The sequence below is a fragment of the Martes martes genome, assembly GCF_963455335.1.
Source record: "Martes martes genome assembly, chromosome: 9".
Lineage (NCBI taxonomy): Eukaryota > Metazoa > Chordata > Mammalia > Carnivora > Mustelidae > Martes > Martes martes.
This window is the reverse complement of record NC_137896.1, coordinates 109,551,865-109,573,250: the sequence shown is the minus strand read 5'-3', so window position 1 is coordinate 109,573,250 and position 21,386 is coordinate 109,551,865. Positions and strand designations below refer to the sequence as shown.

Sequence of the window (21,386 nt, the reverse complement as noted above, 5' to 3'; positions counted from 1 at the left end):
GGGAAGGCTGCAAATAAGCTGGAAAATGTCTAAAGTTCATTCTAGATATAAAGAACCTGAAAGGTCTCCATTCAGGGAGCTTACAATCTAGTTCTGAAAATAAGTAATTATGAAAAGAAAGAATAAGGAAAAATACCTCCGCCTAGTAGCCTGAGTTGATCTTACCAAGTTAGAGGAGGAGCTCAGGGAAGATTTCATAGATGTGCCACAGACCTGAAGGACTAGAAGGATTTCAGTAACAGGGAAGAGGGACTGTAGGCAGGGGAAAGGTCTAAGCAAAATGCAGAAAGTAGGTGGGAAGAGAAAACAACTAGGTTTTATGGAGGGGAGGACAGCAGGTAGACTTGGGCTAGGGAGTCTACTCAGGGAGACCTACATAGTTGCAATGTGATTAAAAGGAGGCCAAGGTGTTTGGGGCAGATTGAGACAAAAGTAGGGCCAGGAAAGCGTCTGATGGATAGGACTGTTAAGATATTTTAGTAGTTTCCAAAGGAACTTGGGGCCTGGATTAGTGCTATAAGGAAATTAGAGAAGAGACAATGCAGAAGGAAGAGTGCTCAAAAACTGGTTGAATTTGAAAGATGAATATGCGAAACTAAAAAGATAAGACAGAAGAAACAGGCTGATTTGAGATCACAAAGATTTTTAGACTAAAGGGCATAGAGCTGAAACTTTTTTTTACCTTCACCAGAAATTTCTCTCCAGGGATTTGGTGGGTACATAAATGCAGCATTTTGGATTTGGTCATTTATATCTTCATCTTCATTAAAAGGAAATGTGCCACTGAGGCTAACATAGACGATAACTCCCACTGACCACATATCGAGAGAACGGTTGTAACCTTTGCTCCTGAGAACTTCAGGGGCTAGGTATGCCGGAGTTCCTACCACAGATCTCCTGAATGACTTTTCACCAATGATGCGTGCAAAACCAAAGTCACACAGTTTCACCTGGAAATAAAAAGATGATGATAATTTTGCATTTTCATCTGTCAGTCAATCTCTCTATACATACCTGTCCCTAAGTATGATACCGAGTCATTTCAACACACCTGCCAACATATGTACTGTTTACAAATGTCAAATGAATGCAGGTGGGGAAATTATAAAACAGCCTTTTGCCAAAAGGCAGGTACATTTATAACCCTATGATGTATTACCAACATAGTGTGAAGAGCTTTCCTAGCGCTTATTTCAAAAAACCAGTTTTAAGTTCTAGCTTTCAGAATGCCAAAAAAACCAGACTGGTGGTGTCAGTGGTCAAAGTTTTATGATGAAATGGGAGGGTGCTGATTTTTTAGCATTTGGCTTTTAAGGAGCTACTTTTCTATCAACTGTGAGCAGAAATTATGTGTCTCATTTTTGAATCCTCAGTGACTAGTGCCTGGACACATAAAGGTACTCAATAAATGTGTGCTGAATGAAAAATAAGTTGGTATTTAAAAACTGACCCTTTATTTTGCTTAATCCTAGAATCTGTATTCCTGAGAATTACTATCAGTTGGCAAGTAAACTGAGGTGTAGTAAAGAGGACTACTACTGTAGCCCTCAGAAGAGCAATGCTAGAGTCTGCTTGAAAGAATCAGAGCAAAATGATGACTAATCAGATTTTGGATCTGAAAAAAAGGTCTATCTGAAGGTAGCCCCAGTCACTACAATATCCTTTTGGGAAGAGTGTTCTAGAAATGTGATGAGCTTGGCAGAGCTCAGAGCCCTTATCTTGCTGCCCATCTTCTAGAAGTTTGGGTTTGGGGGAGTAATGACACATCCATGCTGAATAAGCAAATGCCAAGTACTTTCCAAAGGAAATGCCCTGACTTACAAAATGTCTTCACAAAAAGCATTATGATCAGTTGACAAAAAAAGGGATTTGGCTTCTACAACCAATGGTATAACAGTGCCTGGAAAGCAAAGATGAAGGTGTATTCAAATACTTTTTGTTATTACTAAAACATGGACCCTGGTGCATGTTTTATGATTATTCTGTGTCTTTACTGAATGTGGCTCCCTCTGAGTTCTAGAAGAACAGGATTATTAACCATGAAGACATGTGAACTCTCTTTGCTGTTGTTGTTAAATGCCATATTTCTAGTAACATCTTGATAAAGATGCCATGGCAGTCTGGCAACTGAATAAGGAAGTATGGCGATGGCTAGTACTTGGGCAACAAGAAATGTCAAGTGAATGATGTCTTCCCTTTGTTCATAACAGAAGTCAGGAAGTTTTAGCCTCACTGTAGGGGTGTGCATCCTTTGCCCAGACTATTCTGAAGATCAAATGAGATGATAATGTATGGAAACACTTTATTAAAAACATCACACCAACTGTTAGGGAACCCTTTTTGACCACACAGGCATTACAAAGCAATAGGATTACTTCCTTGTAAGAGTAATTTTTAAAAATAATCTTTCTGGGGTGCCTGGGTGGCTCAGTTGGTTAAGCGACTGCCTTGGGCTCAGGTCATGATCCAGGAGTCTTGGGATGGAGCCCCGCATCAGGCTCCCTACTCAGTGGGAAGCCTGCTTCTCCCTCTGACCCTACCTCCTTTCCTGCTTTCTCTCACTCTTAAATAAATAAATAAAATCTTAAAAAAAAAAAAGTCTTTTTCTTTGAACGACAATTTGAGTTGTATTTAACTCAGGTGAAATAATCATTGTCCTTAGTCTAGCCATCTAACTATGCATTTTTCAAATAAATAAATAATAGTTTGTCAACAGATAGTCTAGCTGATTGGAGAATTCACCAATGATAACCATGAAAAATATTTATGGGTACTCCCAACATATATTCCTCAGGAAAACGTTAAAACTTCAGGTTTATGAAGCATTTTCTTAGGTTACGAAATAATTTTGGATCAAGATCAACATTCTTTAGTGAAATGAAACTTAACCAAGTAAAAAAATCAATGCATCCCACACAGGACACAGACATATACACACACATGCACGAGCGCGCAAAGGGGATATATATGTGTGAGTAATTCTTCCATAGGTTTTGGTGAAATGTTTGAAATAAAGTGCTCTGAAGAGGAAGGGAAGTTAGCTGCCTGCCTCAAAAATCTAATGTCCCTCCCCCCCCCCCAAATCTAGTGTCCCCTACTGTAGGGTTACCCCTGTTTTTATGGGGAATTTGTCCCAAGCACAGGTACCAGCCAAGATTGATTCTCCTCACTTCCCAAACCCCAGGAAGACGTGAACTGCAGTCTACATGCAGGTTATTCCTTGAGGTCTGGTTAAGTCCAAAAAGTCTTAATGAAAATAATATAATTAGTAAGTTCAGAGTTCAAATTATGTCAAGTATTAATCCTCACTGGCAGTTACAGGCTAATTCCTTCTGTTCAGATGGCTGTAAGTCTAAACTTACTGCCCTCCCTTTCATTACGTGGCTGCTCTGTAATACTGTCAGATACTTAAAAAGGTTCTAAAGAGTATCTCACCTGAGGAAATGGCTCCGCTGATGCGAGCAGCACATTTTCCGGCTTTAAATCACAGTGCACAATATTTTTAAAATGTAGATTCCTCAAAGCAACAAGGATCTGTTATTGAAGAAAACAGAATTTTTTCAGTGCTTCGAAAAAATCATAAACCCCCACCTGAGCTCTTGAATGGTATAATAATTTGAAAAGTCTACTACAGTTCGTCAAGTTTTAACTGAAGTGTTACTCTGTTCTTCAAAGTTAAAAATTCCCAAAGTAACCCAATATGTAAAAGCACTGCCATTTCTCTGTTTTCAAGTATTGTTTAAAAAAAAAGAGTTAAAGTACCTGTGTGACCATGAACTTAGTAATTCGTTCTGGAAGTCGACTTTTCTCACTGGATAGAATCATTTCCAACATATCTCCATGTAGCTTTTCCATTACTACAAAAACTCTTTCTGGAGTTTCAAACATACATTCCAGGTTTACAATCCCAGGATGGTGCAAATTCTGGAGAGTTGCAGGATATTTATATGACCAATGTAAGTAGAGAAATAGTTTTACTATGCAAACATCTAACAATGTACTGCAACTGTATGGAATACATGGCATAGAAAGAAAAACAAAAATAAGCAGTAAAAGCAAACAAACAGGATCATGGATTCGGATTTTTCAAGATCTGTAGTGCAATGGATGCCCTGAGGGGAAAGGGGGTCTTTCCAGTTAATTACATAAGTGTCCTTGTCCATTACTACTACATTTTTCTTTCTCATCTTTTTAGTCTTCTGACGCTGTGGTAATTTTATGCTGTCCATGAACAGATACCAACTGCCAATCAAATTTTAGCCAACTACACAGAGCTTTGGCTCTTTGGGGCTGTATCTGTGGAGGTCTGTGCTCAAGAGATGGTTCTGTTTTTAGGGTAGTTATTTATCTAAGTCTGAATTCTCAGTCATACTTGCATTTGGTTTTCCTGCTTTCAGGCTCAAGATCTCTACCTCCATCATCACGCTTCTTAAGCACTACTAGGTTACCAGGGTTGCAAAAATATAAAGGTGAATGTGATACTGTTTCTGCTAATAAAAAAGCAATCTATCTTACTGGTTAAAAAACAAAAAACAAAAACCTTCCTCAAAAGCAAATTATCTTAAATCAGCTATGCTCAAAAATATTCCACGGTTTTCTATTCCTGGACATAAATCTATTCCTCTGCTTAGACTTTTATATCTTCATTAAAGGTGATTAAACTTTTTATTATTAGAAATATATTTAAAAAATATATTTTTGTTATGTTTTTATCTTTATTACAGGTGCCTAATTATGCTAAAAGGAGAAACTTCTTTTTGGCTTATATGAGGTTGAACACCATCTCTAAAATGTTTTTTGAATTTGCCATCATCTCTCAATTCCCACCGTAGTGGCTTTAATTCCAACTCACATTACCTCTCTCTAAGGTGATTAGTTTTCACCTAACACTATATATACATGCAACAATATTTATCCCACGGTACTGTCATGTGTACGCATCTCACTCTGTATGCTAGTAAGTTCCTGACAACAGAGACTGTCTTAGTCATTTTAACTCAATGTCTGAATCATGGTGTTTTTAAAAATGACTAGCAAGTGTAAAATACTGTTTACTAATCAATTTAAAACAATTTAATGAGATGGTATTCCAAGCAGCAAAATAAAAAAAAATGACAATTTTATATAGTAAACAAAAGTGACATGGGTGTGATAATAGTAGTGAGCAGGGGAATATTCAGAATATCACAAATTTTGTCAACATAGAATTCGAAGTGGGGTTGGCTATCCCCATGCTGTAGCTGTCTTCTAAGTTTCTCCCCACCTCCAGTCCTGTAAACAGTACACAAACACAAAAACAGAAGTATGCTGTAACATTATTGTCTCTTAACATCCTCTGTTTGTTTAAATGTCCTGTTTCTTCTGGAGTCTTTTGGTAAATTATACTTTCATAGAGAATCATTTTCTCCAGGTTTTCAAATTTATTTGATAGAGTTGGAAAAGGCAGCGTCTTAAAATGCCTTTAAATTTTTTTCAGTATTTGTGGTCCTCTTCCCAAGATGTTCTTATTTCTCTTATTTTTGCTTTCCTTTATTGTTCATTCTTTAACCTCTTGAGTTGGATTCTTAATTCACTTATTTTCATTCTTTCTTGTGTAAATATTTGAGGTTATAAATTTTCTGAGCAATAGTCTAAAAGCTGATACATAATATTTGCACAATTATTTTCTAAATACTTTGAAATCTTGATTTTGCTCTTTAAAAATTAAGATATTTAAAAAACTTTCGGGTGGTGGGAGCTTTTGTTTTTTGATTTTGTAATTTATTTCTAGTATTGCATTAGGATCAAAGAATACTGTTTATCTTGCTTTTTCTGAATAACTGAGTTCTTTGTTCTTTGTTTTTAGGGTACAGACTTCAGTGTAAAGTGGTTGATTACCTTACACTGTTTAGGCCTTCCATGTCATTAGTTTGGGCTACTTCTTCTCCCAGGACTGCTGCTGCGTTGATCAGTTTCTCCCCGCCTCCTCTATAGCTCTCCTTTATAAAGGCCACTGCTGCTATCTGGCGTGGTCTGCACTCTTCCACTATTAAAGGGCCCTTCTTCCCTTCACTTCCCGTGTTCTCCCTTAAATTAAATTTCAGAAGATCGTGACCCCCTTCGCTTTCTTCTGTTTGAGGAGGCACCTAGAGAGGATCTCACAATTGTACATCTCAGAAGAGCCAGCAAAAACAGCCCTTACTGTGGCGCCTCTTCCCACACGTACTCTTGGCTCCATCGCCAGTGTTTCTGGGAAAACTCCTCTATTTTATAGGTCTGAACTTTCTTCTATTTTTATTAGTTTTTTTTTTTTAATTTCTGTGTCATTTTTCTCATAGCTTTTAGGAGACTTCCAAAAAGAGAAGGGGAAAATGGTGTATTTATACTACAGTATTCAAACCAGAAATTTCTCTCTTAAGTTTCTGATGACATTTTCCCATTTATGTAAGTAGCCATGAGAGCACCACACATTTTCTCCCATTACTACTTAACAGCCTACCTGCTTCAGGCAATAACAAAGACACTTTTATATTTCCACATCCCTATGAAAAAGTAAAAAGCCTCCATTTCTTTCCTGCCCCACAACACAGTTCCCAGTTCAGGTAGGTACGGACCTTTTCTTTACATTACTGTATGTACACATATGCAAAGTACACATTACTTTAAGAAGTTATACAAATGAAACCATTCCACATTTCCATTTAAAAAATTTAACAATATGTTATAGGCAATCCCCCATATAAACACATTCACGCAATAAACATTAAATGAGCATTTGCTATGTGCCTGGTACTATGTAGGTAGTCTGGATTCATGAGTGAACAAAACTGACAAATCTCATCTCATGGAGCTTATTCTAGCAAGGTGGGGTAGACAATAGCTAATAAACTAGTAAATTACCCAGGATGAAGGTGGTAAATGCTATGGAGAGAAGAAAAAGAGGGTAAGGGTGGATGGGAACAGAATGCAAGCACCTCATGAGGAAATGACATTTGGGCAAAGTCTTGAAGGAGGTAAGGGGCTATGCCACACAGATATTGGGGGTGACAGCATTCCAGGAAGAGGTAACAGCTAAAGCAAAGTCCTTGAGACAGGACCATATCTGGCATATTTAAGGAACAGCAAGAGAGTGTGGCCATCATTCAGAAAGGAGACTCAATTTGTTGAGTGTAGTCTACTGTGGAACCTTTTCTAAGAGATTTTGGCTCAGCCTCACAGAATATTTGCAGATGTCCAAAAATGTCAAGTCCTCCTTTCTATTAAAGTGAAAGAAATCCAGAGATCATCATTAAGCACTCAGGAGAGAGGCTGGATGTTCCTGGGTAAACTAGAAGGTCACTGCTTAATCAATGATTCTAGAATTGTTCCTCCCTGCCACTGGAAAGGCCAAAACTAGTCTCAGTCAGATCCTCAGTCTTTACCGCCTAACCTTTCTTGATAAAGGGGAGGACATGGGGAAGAAAAACCAAGGATGTCAGTGGAGCTGCAGGAAACAGAGAATACCAGAATCAACTGCCAGGCAGGGTTCTGCCAGCCTCTGAGGTTGTTTAATGAAGACTACACACAAGAAGAATCATGGGCAAAGATGGGAAAGTAAGGATGACACAGCGGACGGGAGGTGGGGAACCAAAGGGTAGAGTGAGCAGAGGGAGTGCAGTACATTCCTTTCAACCCATGTGCAAGAGTCTAGTTAAAATGCTCAAATGACTAAATCTTGTGTAATGAATTTCAGCAAATGAGTATTTGAAGTTTCCGTTAAAAAATGTTTTTACCACATTCAGATTGTTCTGAGAATTGTAATTCAAGTACAAAGTAGGCTAAAGTTGATCTTTATATTTAGCTGACCTCCTAATCAAATGTCGGGACACAAGTATCCAAGTATTTTGAGCTTCTGGAGTGACAGATTAAGAGTAAGTTTTTACTTTTGTTGTTGTTGTTGTTAAGATATTACTGATGAAAATGTGTTCTAAACTACTATCATAATGGCAGTTCTTGTAACTCCTAGATTACTATAACTTAATTTTTCCTTTAAAAAAAAAAAAAAAGACTTAAGGATTTAATGTAGATGCCCACCAGCCTCCTACTGAGCCCAAAGGTCACAAGATGAAAAGAGAAGAAAAAACAAACCTTATTCTTATCAGCACACTAAACAGACTTGCATTTAAAAACTCACAAATCAAATATTAAAACCAATACAAAGCAACTTGGGTTTTTTTACCTGTAAAATAGCCACTTCATTACGGAGTTGACTTTCCTGTTTTGTGGGGAATCTCATCTTATCAATTACTTTGATAGCCACATCCCTTCCAGTCTTTCTGTGTTTTCCTGTTTTAAAAAAAAAAAAAAAAAAGTATAGAAAAGAAAGAAAAAGCAAGTTGACAGTTCATATAGAATATGAAAGATTTATGAGGAAGTTGAACAAAGACTGAAACTAATATGTATTTACTCTTAGATTTCTTTTCTTTGGCCGATTTTGTTCTTTCTCCTTTACTCACCTTTAACTTTTAGAAGTAAATTACATTTTTCCTTAGTAGTTGCCTCTCATAAAGGCAGTTTCATTACTTGAAATGGCAGGAAATTTGAATGAACTTGTTTGCTGAACAATAATCTACCTTATTAAATGACAGTTAACTACTCTGACTTAGTCTTCAGACACTGTCAAGATAGAAGCATTTTATCAATGAATTAATTTTATTCTAGGTTCACTGAGACAGCACAGTTATTTAACCACATATCAGGGCAAGCCTTGAGGCGGAAAGGCCACTAGAAGGCTACTTAAAGGGGGTCAGCAAAGGAGGAAATGGATTTAAAATTTCTTTTATACCTTAGACTATAGCTTATAAAGTACTTTTATGTACATTAGGCTTAATTAACAACCCTGGGAGCTATGCAGGTCAAATTTTGTTGGCTGCTTTAAACAGATGAAGATACTAATGCACAGTGAGCTTAAATGACTCTGCCGGTATCAGGAGTCACAGTGAGATTTCAGGTCTTCGGACCTGACACAACATTCCTGCCAACAGCAGACGAATGGGGCCATTTGTGTTGGAAATCCAGCAGAGCGTATCCTTGGATAAACGAGCCCACAAAGCCCAACAAAGGCTTCCAGCCATTTATTTTCCCCCACGAACATCTTTATGAGTGAGCTACGGAGGAGAGATAAAGCAAGACTACAGTGAAACTAATTTCCTGACGCTTTCTGTTACTCTGTAAAGTGTACAGCTGCGATTAAAGAATGAACAGGCAGAGGGAAAAGGGCAGAGCTAGAAGAATGCGTGTCAGCCCCTCTGGGAAACCACTCGACGAACTGTGACAGGACACCACAGCTGGCAGGGGTCTTCCAGTTTCATAGCTTTCTGGAGTATGTATGGTAAGCAGCCGGCTGCAGTCGCTTACCTCCATAGACGATGCCAAACTGGCCTGAACCAAGCACCTCATCGGCAAAGATCTGGTAAACAGTGCTAATGTCCTGTTTAGGAAAGAGGAAGCGTTATTTCTCTCTGTTCAATACCAGCAGTATCTCTGACTCTTTTCATTCTAATACTGAACACCTTTCTGTTTTTATGAGAGAGGCAGCTAAGTTTCCTAACATATTTTATGAACACAAACTTTCCATGTCCTAGAAAACCCCAATTTTATTACTATGACTCTTAATATGCAAGTACAATGTATTCTGTAACAAGGCCTTTGGGAGAAAACAGCTTTGAATAAAAGAAAGTCTTGTATTTAGTAAGTAGTGATCTATAAAAAGTACATTAACATAAAAAAATTAACAAAATTTTACCTATTTCACCATTAAAGAGATTTGCTATCTTTGATTTGAGAGAAAAACTCAGAAGGTTTATATTATTGAGATTAGGCTGATTTTGAAAGTCTGATGAAAAGGGTATGTGTGAGGAAGTGTGCAGCTCAGATCCCTCCCCATCCTTCTTCCCTCCCTCCCCTCCTCCTAGGTGATGGCTGTTGCTGTGGGAATATTCCTGGCGGGTGCTCTCCAGTCCCCTCCCTAGCGCTTCAATCAGGGGCTCCCTTGTCCAGGTGCGGGCTGCAGTCTGGCGTCTGAAGTCAGGGGCTCCATCTCTATCAGTGTTACACTCCCTGCCAGCGCCTGTCTCATGGAAGCAACTCATATGGAATGGTACAGACCTCAATTTCTCTCTGGTAAAGGGGATATAATAACATCTATTTCACTGTATTTTTGAGTAAGTTAAATGAGGATATATACAGAGTCAAGTCCAGGGCCTGGCATATAAAATCAGTAATTCTATAAATCTGATGTCCTAATTTCTGTTGAAATTAGGTAATCTTTAAATTGTTGACTTTCCTGGGACTCGACTCTCTCATCTGTAACAAAGTATTGGTCTACACCTCTAGGCTCCTCCTAATTTAAAGACTGCCTACTATTTTATGATTGTCATCAACACTTATTGAGCCCTAACTGTATAGAGGACTCTGTAAAAGGTAGTTAATTTGTAAAACAGATCTAGTTAAGAGGCTTATGATGTATTAGGGAAACATAAAAATCTATTAAAAAGATAAATAATTCAGGACATATCAGGGTCAAATAAATTCTACTTATTTGTAGAGGCTCTCCTAATGCCTTTTCTTTACTAACTCCCCAGAATAACCTGTACTTCCCATTCCCTCTGAAAAGAATATATTGACTGATGTCTACAGTAGCCTAATAAAATGCATGTGGTATCCCAATAAGTAACTCTTAAAACTGAATTTGTTCCCAAACCCATTATGCCAAATGTACTTGTTAAAGATTATATAGTTTAATTATAAAAAATTAAATAAGTATACTATGTAAGTCAATAAAACATTAGAAATTCTATGAAAACAAAGTAGTTTTAGAAACTCCATAAAGGGGGCACTGGGTGGTACAGTCAATTAAGCATCTGACTCTTGGTTTTGGCTCAGGTCATGATCACAGGGCTGTGAGATCGAGCCCTGCATTGGGCTCCATGCTCAGTGTCAGATCTGCTTGAGATTATCTCTCCCTCTGCCCCTCCTCCTTGTGTTCTCTCTCTTAAATAAATAACTCTTTAAAAAACAAAAGCAAACAAAAAACCAACTCTATAAACATGAGACACCAAAACTATAGCTGTCAATTTATTTGTGAGCAAAATAAATACCAAAGATTGTGGGAGTGAGGATTCTGTTCTCAGAATATTTCACAAGTATCCCTGGTTCTACTTTAAGGAAACAAAAATTGGATTTATAGAGAATCCGTTATGGGTGTTGTTGTATAATAAGAACTTGACTGGCCTTTGTCCCTAGTTCCAAAGAGAGAGATTCTAAATCCTCGGAATTTCCCAAGTCATAGGAGTATCTTATATGTTATGTTATTCATGAGCCCCTTGGATCACACCAGAATTATGCAAACAAAATGATTCAGGATGGGGTAGGGTCACCAGAAAGACCAACCACGTGATTACAGCGTTAGGGCTTTGAACCAGTCCAAACTCAGGGGAGGAGAAGGGGGGGTAGGAGATGGAGTTCAGTCATGTGGCCAATGCTTCAGTCAATCATGCCTGCTTAATGAGACTCCAATAAAAACTCTGTACACTAAGGCCCAGGTGACTTTGCAGGCTGGTGACAGATCACTGTGCTGTAGGGTTGCATGTCCTGATTTCAGGGAGAGAATGCAGAAGCTCTACATTCAGAACCCTCCCAGACTGTACCCTATGTGTCTTTGGTTGGCTGATCCTGATTTTTATCTGTAACAGTAAGGCTGTAAATCTAAATCTAGCACTTTCCTGAGTTCTGAGTCATTCTAATGAGTTACTGAACCTCAGTGTGGGTTTGTGGGAATCCCGACTCTGTAGCCAGTTGGTCAGAAGTATGGATGAACCAGGGACCCCTGCACTTGTGGCTGGTGTCTCAAGTGAGAGCAGCCTTGTTAGGAACTGTGCCCTTAACCTGTGGAATCTGCACAAAATCAGGGCGTGAGCATTGGAACTGCAGTACTATGTTAAAGATGTGGCTGATGCAAGAAAGACAAGGTGGACCTCTACTTAGCAGACCCATGCTTAAAGAAGTCTCAGCCCTGTGACAAAAGCAAATCAATGTGTATATATACATGTTTTAAGGTATAATGAAAATTTTAAGATTTATAAGAATCATTTTTACATGCTTCCCAACTTTAATCAATTTTTTGTTTAACCAAGGAAATTTTGATTCTAATCAAATTAGATGAGGGAACATCCACTAGTCAAATAATAACTGCTAGAAAAGGTTTTCACAAAGACCAGTTCTGAACCTCTTCCCTTCTCAGATATGAATGGGTATGTCCCTCAAGTTCTCAGGGGATCCTTCAAAGTTAGTGATGTCATGTTTGTGTAATCCTCCTCTTCCTCCCCAAGAATCTGGTATTTATTCTACCTACCACTACGACAAGAGACACACAGATTACATCTCCTTGAAACCCTCTATTCCCTGTAACACTACTGGATAGCCAGTCTCTTCACTGCAGTCTTAGAAAAGCCAACATGTATATGCTACAGGGGTATTACAGCCGGAGGCTCCAAGTGGAAGATGGCGAGATTTTTATCAGAGAAATTTATAGACAGCCAATGAACTATTTTATGACTTCTTTTTCGAATCTTTTTTCTTTCTAATCCAGGGTTGGCAAATCAGTTACAGGCCAAATCCAGCCTGCTGTCTCTTTTGTATGGGCTCCTGATCTACAAATAGACTTTACATTTTAAATGGTTAAAAGGGAAAATAATAATAGTATTTTTTGACATGTGAAAATGATATAAAATTCAAATTCAAGTGTCTATAAATATAGTTATACTGGGACACAGTCATGCTCATTCCTTTATGTACTGCCTATGGATGCTTTCTCAAGACCATGGCAGAGTAAAGTAATTGGGTATGGACCCCAAAGCCTAAAATATAGAAAGTATGCTGACCCCTGTCATAATCCCTAACATGTACCTACCTATGCAGCCAAACTTCTTCCATTCACTATTCCTTAAAAGTCTTGTGTGTCCTGCTTCCCTCTATTTGTCCATCCTGGTCCCTGTACTTGCCCTAACTATTGTCTCCCCCCACCCCCATCCTCTCCACACTTCAGCCGAAATGCCTTTCCATCCTTGTGGGCACAGCTCAGGTTTCACTTCCTTGAGGAAGCTTTCCCTCCTTGCTGATCACCAGGAAGTAATCTCTGCCTTCTCTTTGAACTAGTCTATCACTATGTAATATTCTACTATCACTTGTGAAAAAATTATCTTTATTTTCACACTTTAAAAAATCTGCCTTAGTTTCCTTCATAAAGCAGAACTCCTTAGAGTAGTTATCAGCCACAAAATCTAGCTGGTGCCTTTAGGCCAAGTGCTCAATACTCTGGCCTATGAACTTTTTTAAAAATTCAAATATAATTAACATATAGTGTTATACTAGTTTCAGATATACAATATAGTCATTTACAATTCTAAATGTTTCTCAGCGCTCATTAAGATAAATGTATTCTTAATTCCCTTTATCTACTTCACCATCCCCCCCACCCAACTCCCCTCTGGCAACCACATTTGTTTTCTGTATTTAAGAGTTTGTTTTTTGTCTCTTGAATTTATTTAATAAGATTTTCACATGTTATTTTACCTATTTTAATTACCCAATTTGCTGTTTTAGCTGTAAGTTTTACTTACCACATTTTCCTGGATCTGACAGTTAGATACGGAGATACTAGTAGATAAATCTTCTGTAAAACAGAAGGATGATGTATGAGAAAAGAACAAAATTGTTCTACGGCTTAATATTAACATTTGCTGATATGTGAATGCCTACACTACAGTAAATTTTTAAAAGTGGCTAACATACAGCTAATATAATTATGTTCTTTAAAAAAATGTATCCACACACATAATACTAGCCCATCAACAAGAAACTAGTCAGATAAAATATGACACATCCACACAAAGAAATACTATCTAAACATTTAATGGTGTAGAGCTATCCATACTGAGTTAGAAAGCTATCCATGGCATATTAAGTTAGAAAGGCAAGTTGTAAGGCAACAGCATTTGAATTAAAAACAAAGGAAATATGATACTTCTGGTGAACAAGAGAGGAAGGGTTGGGGAACAAAAACTTTAGTCTTTATACATTTCCACACTGCCCGCATTTTCTAAAACATAAAAAGCAGGCATTTTAATAATAAAAAGTTAGATAAATCTATATACAGACACTGAAATATTATCTGATCCCATATTAATTTAATAGTGGATAAAAGCAAATTGCATTTTTTGTACAAATAAAAATATAATAATACAGTACAGATAGTACCAGCTTCCATTCTCCCCAAACCAAGAAATATACACCAAATTGTTAATAATGGTTTTCTCATGGGGGAGATATAGAAGCAGGAATAAGGGGATGTGTTACAAGTGTACAGGAAGGGCTGTCTCATTTTATATTCCATATTATTGTGAAGTTTAAATGTTTATATTACTTTGATAAGCAAAGGAAGTAAGTGACAAGAGAAGAGGGCCACATGGAAAGTATGTAAGAGACTAGGTCTCAAACATCTAGAATCTCAGAACTCAAAGAAATAAGATGTGAAATTTCCTTTACGATCCCAAATATAAAAATTTAAAACAAGAAAATGTAAGCATACTGTAAGTAAAAAATAAGTAACATGACTGTCAAAGACTGCATTTAAAAATGTTAAGTCAATCTTAAAATATTTTAAATAATTCAATTAATGAACAAAAAAGGCATAGCATCAACGATATTAAAGTGTCTAAAGCTTTTTCAATCATTCCACTTTCCTAGCATAAGTCAGTACTGATTTTATTTCAAAGGCCTCCGCTGTCTAACTCCACCTAGATTTATCTTCTATTGCTTCCTAGAACTCCACTCCAGAAAAACCAATAGCAGCAGCCAACAACCCAGGAATAGTATTACCAATGTGTCAGGAACTGTGCTAAGTGCATTATATGCATTTATTATTATTCCTACTTTAGATTAGCGACTGCAGAGACCAAGATCACAGCCAGTAAGCAGTGACTGTGCTTTCATTCTCTACCATCCTCACTCTTAACCCCTCTGTCATTCTGCTTTTAGAGACACATATCCTGAGGGAGGAGGTCCATGGATGGGCTGGAGAACAGAGAATATTCCTATATCCCATTTATACATAACATTTTTTTTTATGTCCCTGTATCATTTTCTGGGGGAAAAGGTCCATGGCTTCAATTAGGATATCAGACTTTTGCCTAAAATCCCCCCAAACCTAAGAAGCACTGTAAATATCCATCTGATTCATCCTCTAAGAGTCAGTATTAAACACCAAACATGTTCACAGTCATTACTTTCATCCCTTTGAGCACACCTGTCTTCCTTAACTAGAGTAACACTATCCCCCTTCACCCTTCCTTTTTGATTTTTCCTATCCTTACCTACTTGAGATCCAAGGTCAAGGTTCAAATCAGATTGTTTCTATCATAAAGTCTCTGCTTACTCCTCCTATCCATATCTGCATCCCCCAGAAAACGCATTACTCATTTCTGCATTCTACTGCCTTATGCTACCACTTAACACTTATGTTGTATGTCCTTTCTCCCTTAATTCCTGTGTTTCTTTTGTATTCTAGCTCAGAGCCTAGTATAATGCCAAGAATAGGTGCATGAAATAATAGAGCTGAACTGAAATAACGCACATTTAGGAACTGGTTGATACCTATTTCGATTTAAATATAGTTGTCTAATGAATGATGTTTCCCCATAAATAACAACACCAGTAGCATAAGTGACATTATGTTATGGCTTTCACTTGATCCTTTATCAAATTTAGGTTTTATTTTATAAATTTTGTTGGTGCAAAGAACAAGTTTTAATAATTTTTTAGTGTTTCTGAATGTTTTAATTCAGTTAAAAGAAAAATGGCATTTATGACTTCATAGATTTCACTAGTATGATGTGAACCATAATACTCTATCACCTGTTTATATCCCACCATGAAGCAAAATGCTAGTAGTCTGCTTAATCCAATGAGAGTCCATGGATACCAAACACTGGTTCTCCTTCCTTTAATGCTAAGAACTCTATAAAGTAGGTACTATTACAGAGAGGTAAGGTTTTGCTTAAGATCATATAACAGGTTGGCAGAACCAGGATTTGAATGTAGGGAAACTGACTCTGGAATCTAGCTCTAGGGGTTTATGTATACATTATAACATAACTATACAAAGGAATTAACTAACAATATTGGTTAGTACAGATGAAGCTTAAAGTAAGCATTAGAAATATATACAGAGGGGTGCCTCGGTGGCTCAGTTGGTTAAGCATCTGCCTTTGGCTGAGGTCATGATCCCAGAGTCCTGGGATTGGGATCGAGACTGAGCAGGAAGTCTGCTTCTCCCTCTGCCCCTCCACTCTGCTCACGCTCTCTCTCTCTCTCTCAATCTCTCAAGTAAATCTTAAAAAAAAAAAAGAAGAAAAAGAAAGAAAGAAATACATGCAGAAACACAACCATACCCACAAAATGCTTAAGAACCAGCGAGGGGGAGAAAAGCCATCAACAAGCTTATTGCTTACTGTGATCTTTCCCTTGCCCTGGAGAAGTGCAAACACTTGCTTGAGGGGTAACAGGCATGAGAGCTTGGCGAATTGCTTTTTCCCAGCTCTGTGCTACATCAACTCCAACTCCAGTGGCAGCAAGAACAGGATTGTGGGAGCTATCCCCATTGTTCTCCCCAACAAAGTATACCATAGTATCAGTGATGATTTCAAAACAGTGTGGGTTGCTGCCTTGTGAAATGTTTGTGAAATCTTGTGGCGAAGATATGCGGAGAATTTCTGAAAGTGGAATTTCCTGAAGTAAAAAATTAAGCATTAAAAGATATGAATACATCTTTGTTTTTATTTTCAAATACACTAAACAGAGATATGCGTTTTTAATGAATGCATTAAGATGAACACAAGTATGTGGTACATGGAACACATAGTCAAGTCTTATGATGGTATCTGCCTGGAATGATCTGCACGCCCAACAACGCCAAAGGCAGAGCATGGAGTATGATAACTAAGCCAGTGATTCAGGCCTGCAGCAGGTCATTAGACTGTAAGGAAGGAGAGGATCCCGGAGGGTGACTGCCACTATATCCAACACTTGTCACTTTCCAATTGTCATTAAATCAACAATTACTTCTCTACCAGCAGCTGCTGCAAGATACAGCCCTCAGAGAAGAACAAAGCAAAAATAAGAGCAAAAGTAGAATGTTAGTATAGGTTGTTCAAGCATTCCGTCTGGTTCTGCCCATAAATGTAACAAGTATTTACAGGAAATCCATTCCCTAATGCAAAGAAAGTACTTAAAAGAACCCAAGCAGATCAAAGCAAGTTATTAGTTTCTATTCTCTTTCTTAAGGATACAATTGCTACACTCTGCTATTTTATCTGGTGTCTGTCTGTGACACGCAAAGGGTGGAGCAAGCCAAGCAAAGAAGACTATACAGAGGTGAGGAAGCTGCTTCTGGGGATCAGGGCCTCAGATAAAATGGAGCAGTAGAGAACACCAAATCCCACAGAGGCCTCTTCTTGGCAGGCAACGATCATGGGACTTACTACACTGCCCAATCTAAATCACAGCATTCAAAAGGCAATCAGTAGCAACCTGACAAGCAGGCCAAAACTGAAGGAACACACAACAAAAAACAACCCTGGGCAGCAGGGCTATTGTGAGGGGTGAAATGGAGGGGTGTGGGACAGTTATTTCAACAAGGAACTTAACAGTGCCTTCGATATATGATATTAGGCAGAGTCAAAATAGGTATATGCCAATATAATAATTAATGAATATTACTTGAATATTTGGAAAATATACAATGTTTCAATGTATATATTTTTCAAAATATGTATAATTTTTACCTTATAATACTTTGATCCAGATTCATTTTGAAACAATGTTAGACATTTGCTGTCCAGTCTCCAGTAATGCCTCTTTCTCTATAAAATAAAGGACATAAAAGTCTGTGGTATAAAAATAATGGTTCCTCCAAAGTGCCTGTCCCTTTCCATTCCCTTTCATTTCTATTCATAAATTTGTATTTCTGTAGGTTTAAAATTCATGAGGGTCAAAATTCTGCAAATATAAGAAGGATATAGAGTGACAAGTATACTCCCGCCACCATTCACATCCCACTCCCACCCTACTCCAGGTAAGCAATGGTAGTAGGTTTCTAGGCATCCTTTTAGAGAATTTTATGCATGCATGCTCAAATACATACATGGTACACATGTGCAGATAGGTAATTTACCTATAGGCTGCATTTCTAATCTGGCTCACTGGATCAGAAAATATATACACATGGAATTTTGCTAGACAATGTCAATCACCCTTCATAAGATTTGACCCAATTTATAGTTTCATCAGCAACATAAGTACCTATTATACTCAAACCTTCACTAATATAGTTACGTTACTTTTGATCTTGGCTACACTGATAAATAAAAGCTGGTAATTCAGTGAAATTTTAAATTGTACTTTTTATTAAAAATGAACACTGGGTCTGCTGCATAAACAATGAATTTTGGAACACCGAAAAAAATTAAATTAAATTAAAAAAAATTGAGCTTGGGGGGAAAAAAAAGAGGGTATAGGTAACTCAATGATCTGAAACTGAAATTCAAAAAAAGAATGAGATCAAGCTCTTATGTTTAAGAGTCATATGTATTTCCTTGATTGTGAACTCTGCTGATATTCTTTGCCCATTCTTCGACTGTGCTGTGTGGTCTTTTTCTGATCAATTTATTGTCATCCTTACATATAATGAAATTAATCCTTTTTTAAATGAAATGAATCCTTGTCTAAATTATGACTTCAGGATACTTTTTTCAGTTTGTCATTTGTCTTTGCTTTTGTTTTTTGATATGTGTTTTTGTTTTTTTCCTAACATGCCCCTTTATTTTTAAAAATGAAGACTTCAGCCATTTTTGGTCACAGTGTAATTAAACAGAAGGTACAGAGATTTCTCATGTACTCCCTGCCCCCCATACATGCAAAGCCTCCCCATTATCTACATTCTCATTCAGAATTGTACACTTGTTAAAACTGATGAACCTACACTGACACATCATAATCACAAAGTCCAGAGTTTACATAATGGTTCACTCTAGTGTTGTACATTCTTAGGGTTTGGACAAATGTCTAATGACAGGTTTCCATCATTTTATTTTATAGAGTATTTTCCTTGCCTTAAAAATTCTGTGTTCTTTCTGCCTATTCATGCCTACCTGCCCGCTACTCCCCACCCCTTATTCTTTACTGTCTCCATAGTTTTGCTTTTTCCAGATGTCATATAGTTGGAATCATACAGTATGTAGCCTTTTCACACTGGCTTCTTTTCCTTAGTAATATGCATTTAAAATTCCTTCCTGTCTTTTCATAGCTCACTGCTGTTTAGTACTGAATAATATTCCATTGTCTGGATGTATGTACTACGGTTTGTCAATTGACTTATTGAAGGACATCCTATTACTTCCATTAAAGCTACTGTAATCATCCATATTCAGGTTTTTGTGTGGACCTAAGTTTTCATATCTTTTGGGTAAAGACCAAGGCATGCAACTGCTAGATCATATGGTGAAAGTACATTCAGTTTTGTAAGAAGCCGTCAAACTGTCTTCTAAAGCGTCCATACCATTTTGCATTCCCACCAACAACGAATGAAAGTTTGCACTGCTCTATCTACATCCTTTCCAGCCTTTGGTGGTGTCAGTGTTCAGGTTCTGGCCATTCCAATCAGTATGTAGTGGCATTCCACTGCTCTTTTAATTTGCATTTCCCTGATGACATAGGATATGGAACACCTTTTCATGTGCTAATCTCCCATCTGTGTATCTTCTTTGGTGAGGTATGTGTTAAGGTTTTTGACTCATTTATTAATTGGGCTGTTTCCTTACTGTTGAGTTTTAAGAATTCTTTGTATATTTTGTTTTTGTTCTTGTTTTTAATTTTTTTTTTTTTTATTTATTTGACAGAGAGAAATCAGAGCTAGGCAGAGAGGCAGACAGAGAGGGGGAAGCAGGCTCCCGCTGAGCAGAGAGCCCGATGCAGGGCTCGATCCCAGGACCCTGAGATCATGACCCGAGCCGAAGGCAGAGGCTTAAACCACTGAGCCACCCAGGCGCCCCAAGAATTCTTTGTATATTTTGGAGAAGTCTTTCATCAGATGTCTCTTTTACAAATATTTTCTTCTAGTCTGTGTTTGTCTCATTCTCTTGACACTGTCTTTTATAGAGCAGAAGCTTTTAACTGTAATGAAGTCCATCTTATCAATTATTTCTTTCACAGATTTTGTATTTGGTGATGTATCCCCAGATACTTTCTGAATCTCTACTGTTCTACTAGTTTGTAAAAATATTTCAAAGTTCTGCCTTTTGAAAACTCTTTACAAATGTAACTACAGTTCTAGTGTACTAAAATGCCTTAATGTAGATCTCATTCTTATTTTGATTTTAAAAATGCATAAAGTAAAGCACAAAACAAAGTTTCACTACCATATTACAATGTCTGTGATTACTGACCAGGGTGTCCCTGCTGCTGTAATGGACCATCCACCCTTCCTTCACCATCGTGCTGCTCTTCCTCTTTGTGTGCTTGATGGACTGTACAACCCTCATTAGCGGAATATTACTGCTTGTTGATGGACTAAAAAACATTTAGAGTTCATGATAAAATATTGATAATTTCAATTAAAAAAAAATCACATAAATATTTTAAACTCCCCAGCCCTTTTTAGGATAATTGAGCTTATAATTTTTCAAAATATCTTAGAGAAATAGCTTAAGAAAATAATCCCATTATGATGACACACAGTTGATTTATAAAAGACTAAGATAATACTACAAGTCCTCATATTTTTTGATGGGTCATAACACAAAACAATGCACAGAGCAGAAAGAATTCTCCCTAATTGCAAGATATGAAGCCTGGGAGAGGGTCGGAGCCCTTAGATAAAGGCTTCAAACTTTTTACCACAATCTCATTTGGGATTGCTGTTGAGAAAGCTGCTTTTGCCCTAGGCAGCAAGGTTAATTAGTAAATTCATAATAAGGTAAAAAGTAAGTATATCTACACCCAAATTTACATGGTTCAAAGGTCAAATTCCATTATTCATGTTGTTAGCAAAAAGTATTTCTAGCAGAAGACACTGAAAGGCAAATGTTTACAGATAACAATTAAGAAAATAAAAATAATAAAGAATGCACCAGTCAAATCAGGTAATACTGAAACATGGGCCAGGAACAGCATAGCTAGAGGAAAAGAACAATTTGGGGGCATAAATGTGAAAACACATGGTTTTTCAATTTCAGTTAAATATTTTCTCTAAAATTATGAAGTATTCATGATTAGAAGCTATTTAAGTTCTCTGGATAGTCTCCAAACTGGGTAAA

The 21,386-nt window shown here is 37.4% G+C and overlaps 1 protein-coding gene across 1 annotated transcript in view; it reads right to left on the bottom strand.

Moving 5' to 3' along the window:
• Window positions 1-21,386, bottom strand: part of PRKD3 (protein kinase D3) — a 79,521-nt gene that overhangs the window by 2,857 nt on the left and 55,278 nt on the right. Inside the window, exons 9-17 of the mRNA XM_080813533.1 lie at window positions 20,517-20,640; window positions 17,859-17,936; window positions 16,527-16,803; window positions 13,638-13,690; window positions 9,376-9,448; window positions 8,198-8,304; window positions 3,763-3,924; window positions 3,436-3,534; window positions 683-950 (exon numbers count right to left, since the gene is read on the bottom strand). Of these exons, the coding sequence (XP_080669659.1) occupies window positions 683-950; window positions 3,436-3,534; window positions 3,763-3,924; window positions 8,198-8,304; window positions 9,376-9,448; window positions 13,638-13,690; window positions 16,527-16,803; window positions 17,859-17,936; window positions 20,517-20,640 (1,241 nt within the window). The remainder of the gene's footprint in view (window positions 1-682; window positions 951-3,435; window positions 3,535-3,762; window positions 3,925-8,197; window positions 8,305-9,375; window positions 9,449-13,637; window positions 13,691-16,526; window positions 16,804-17,858; window positions 17,937-20,516; window positions 20,641-21,386) is intronic.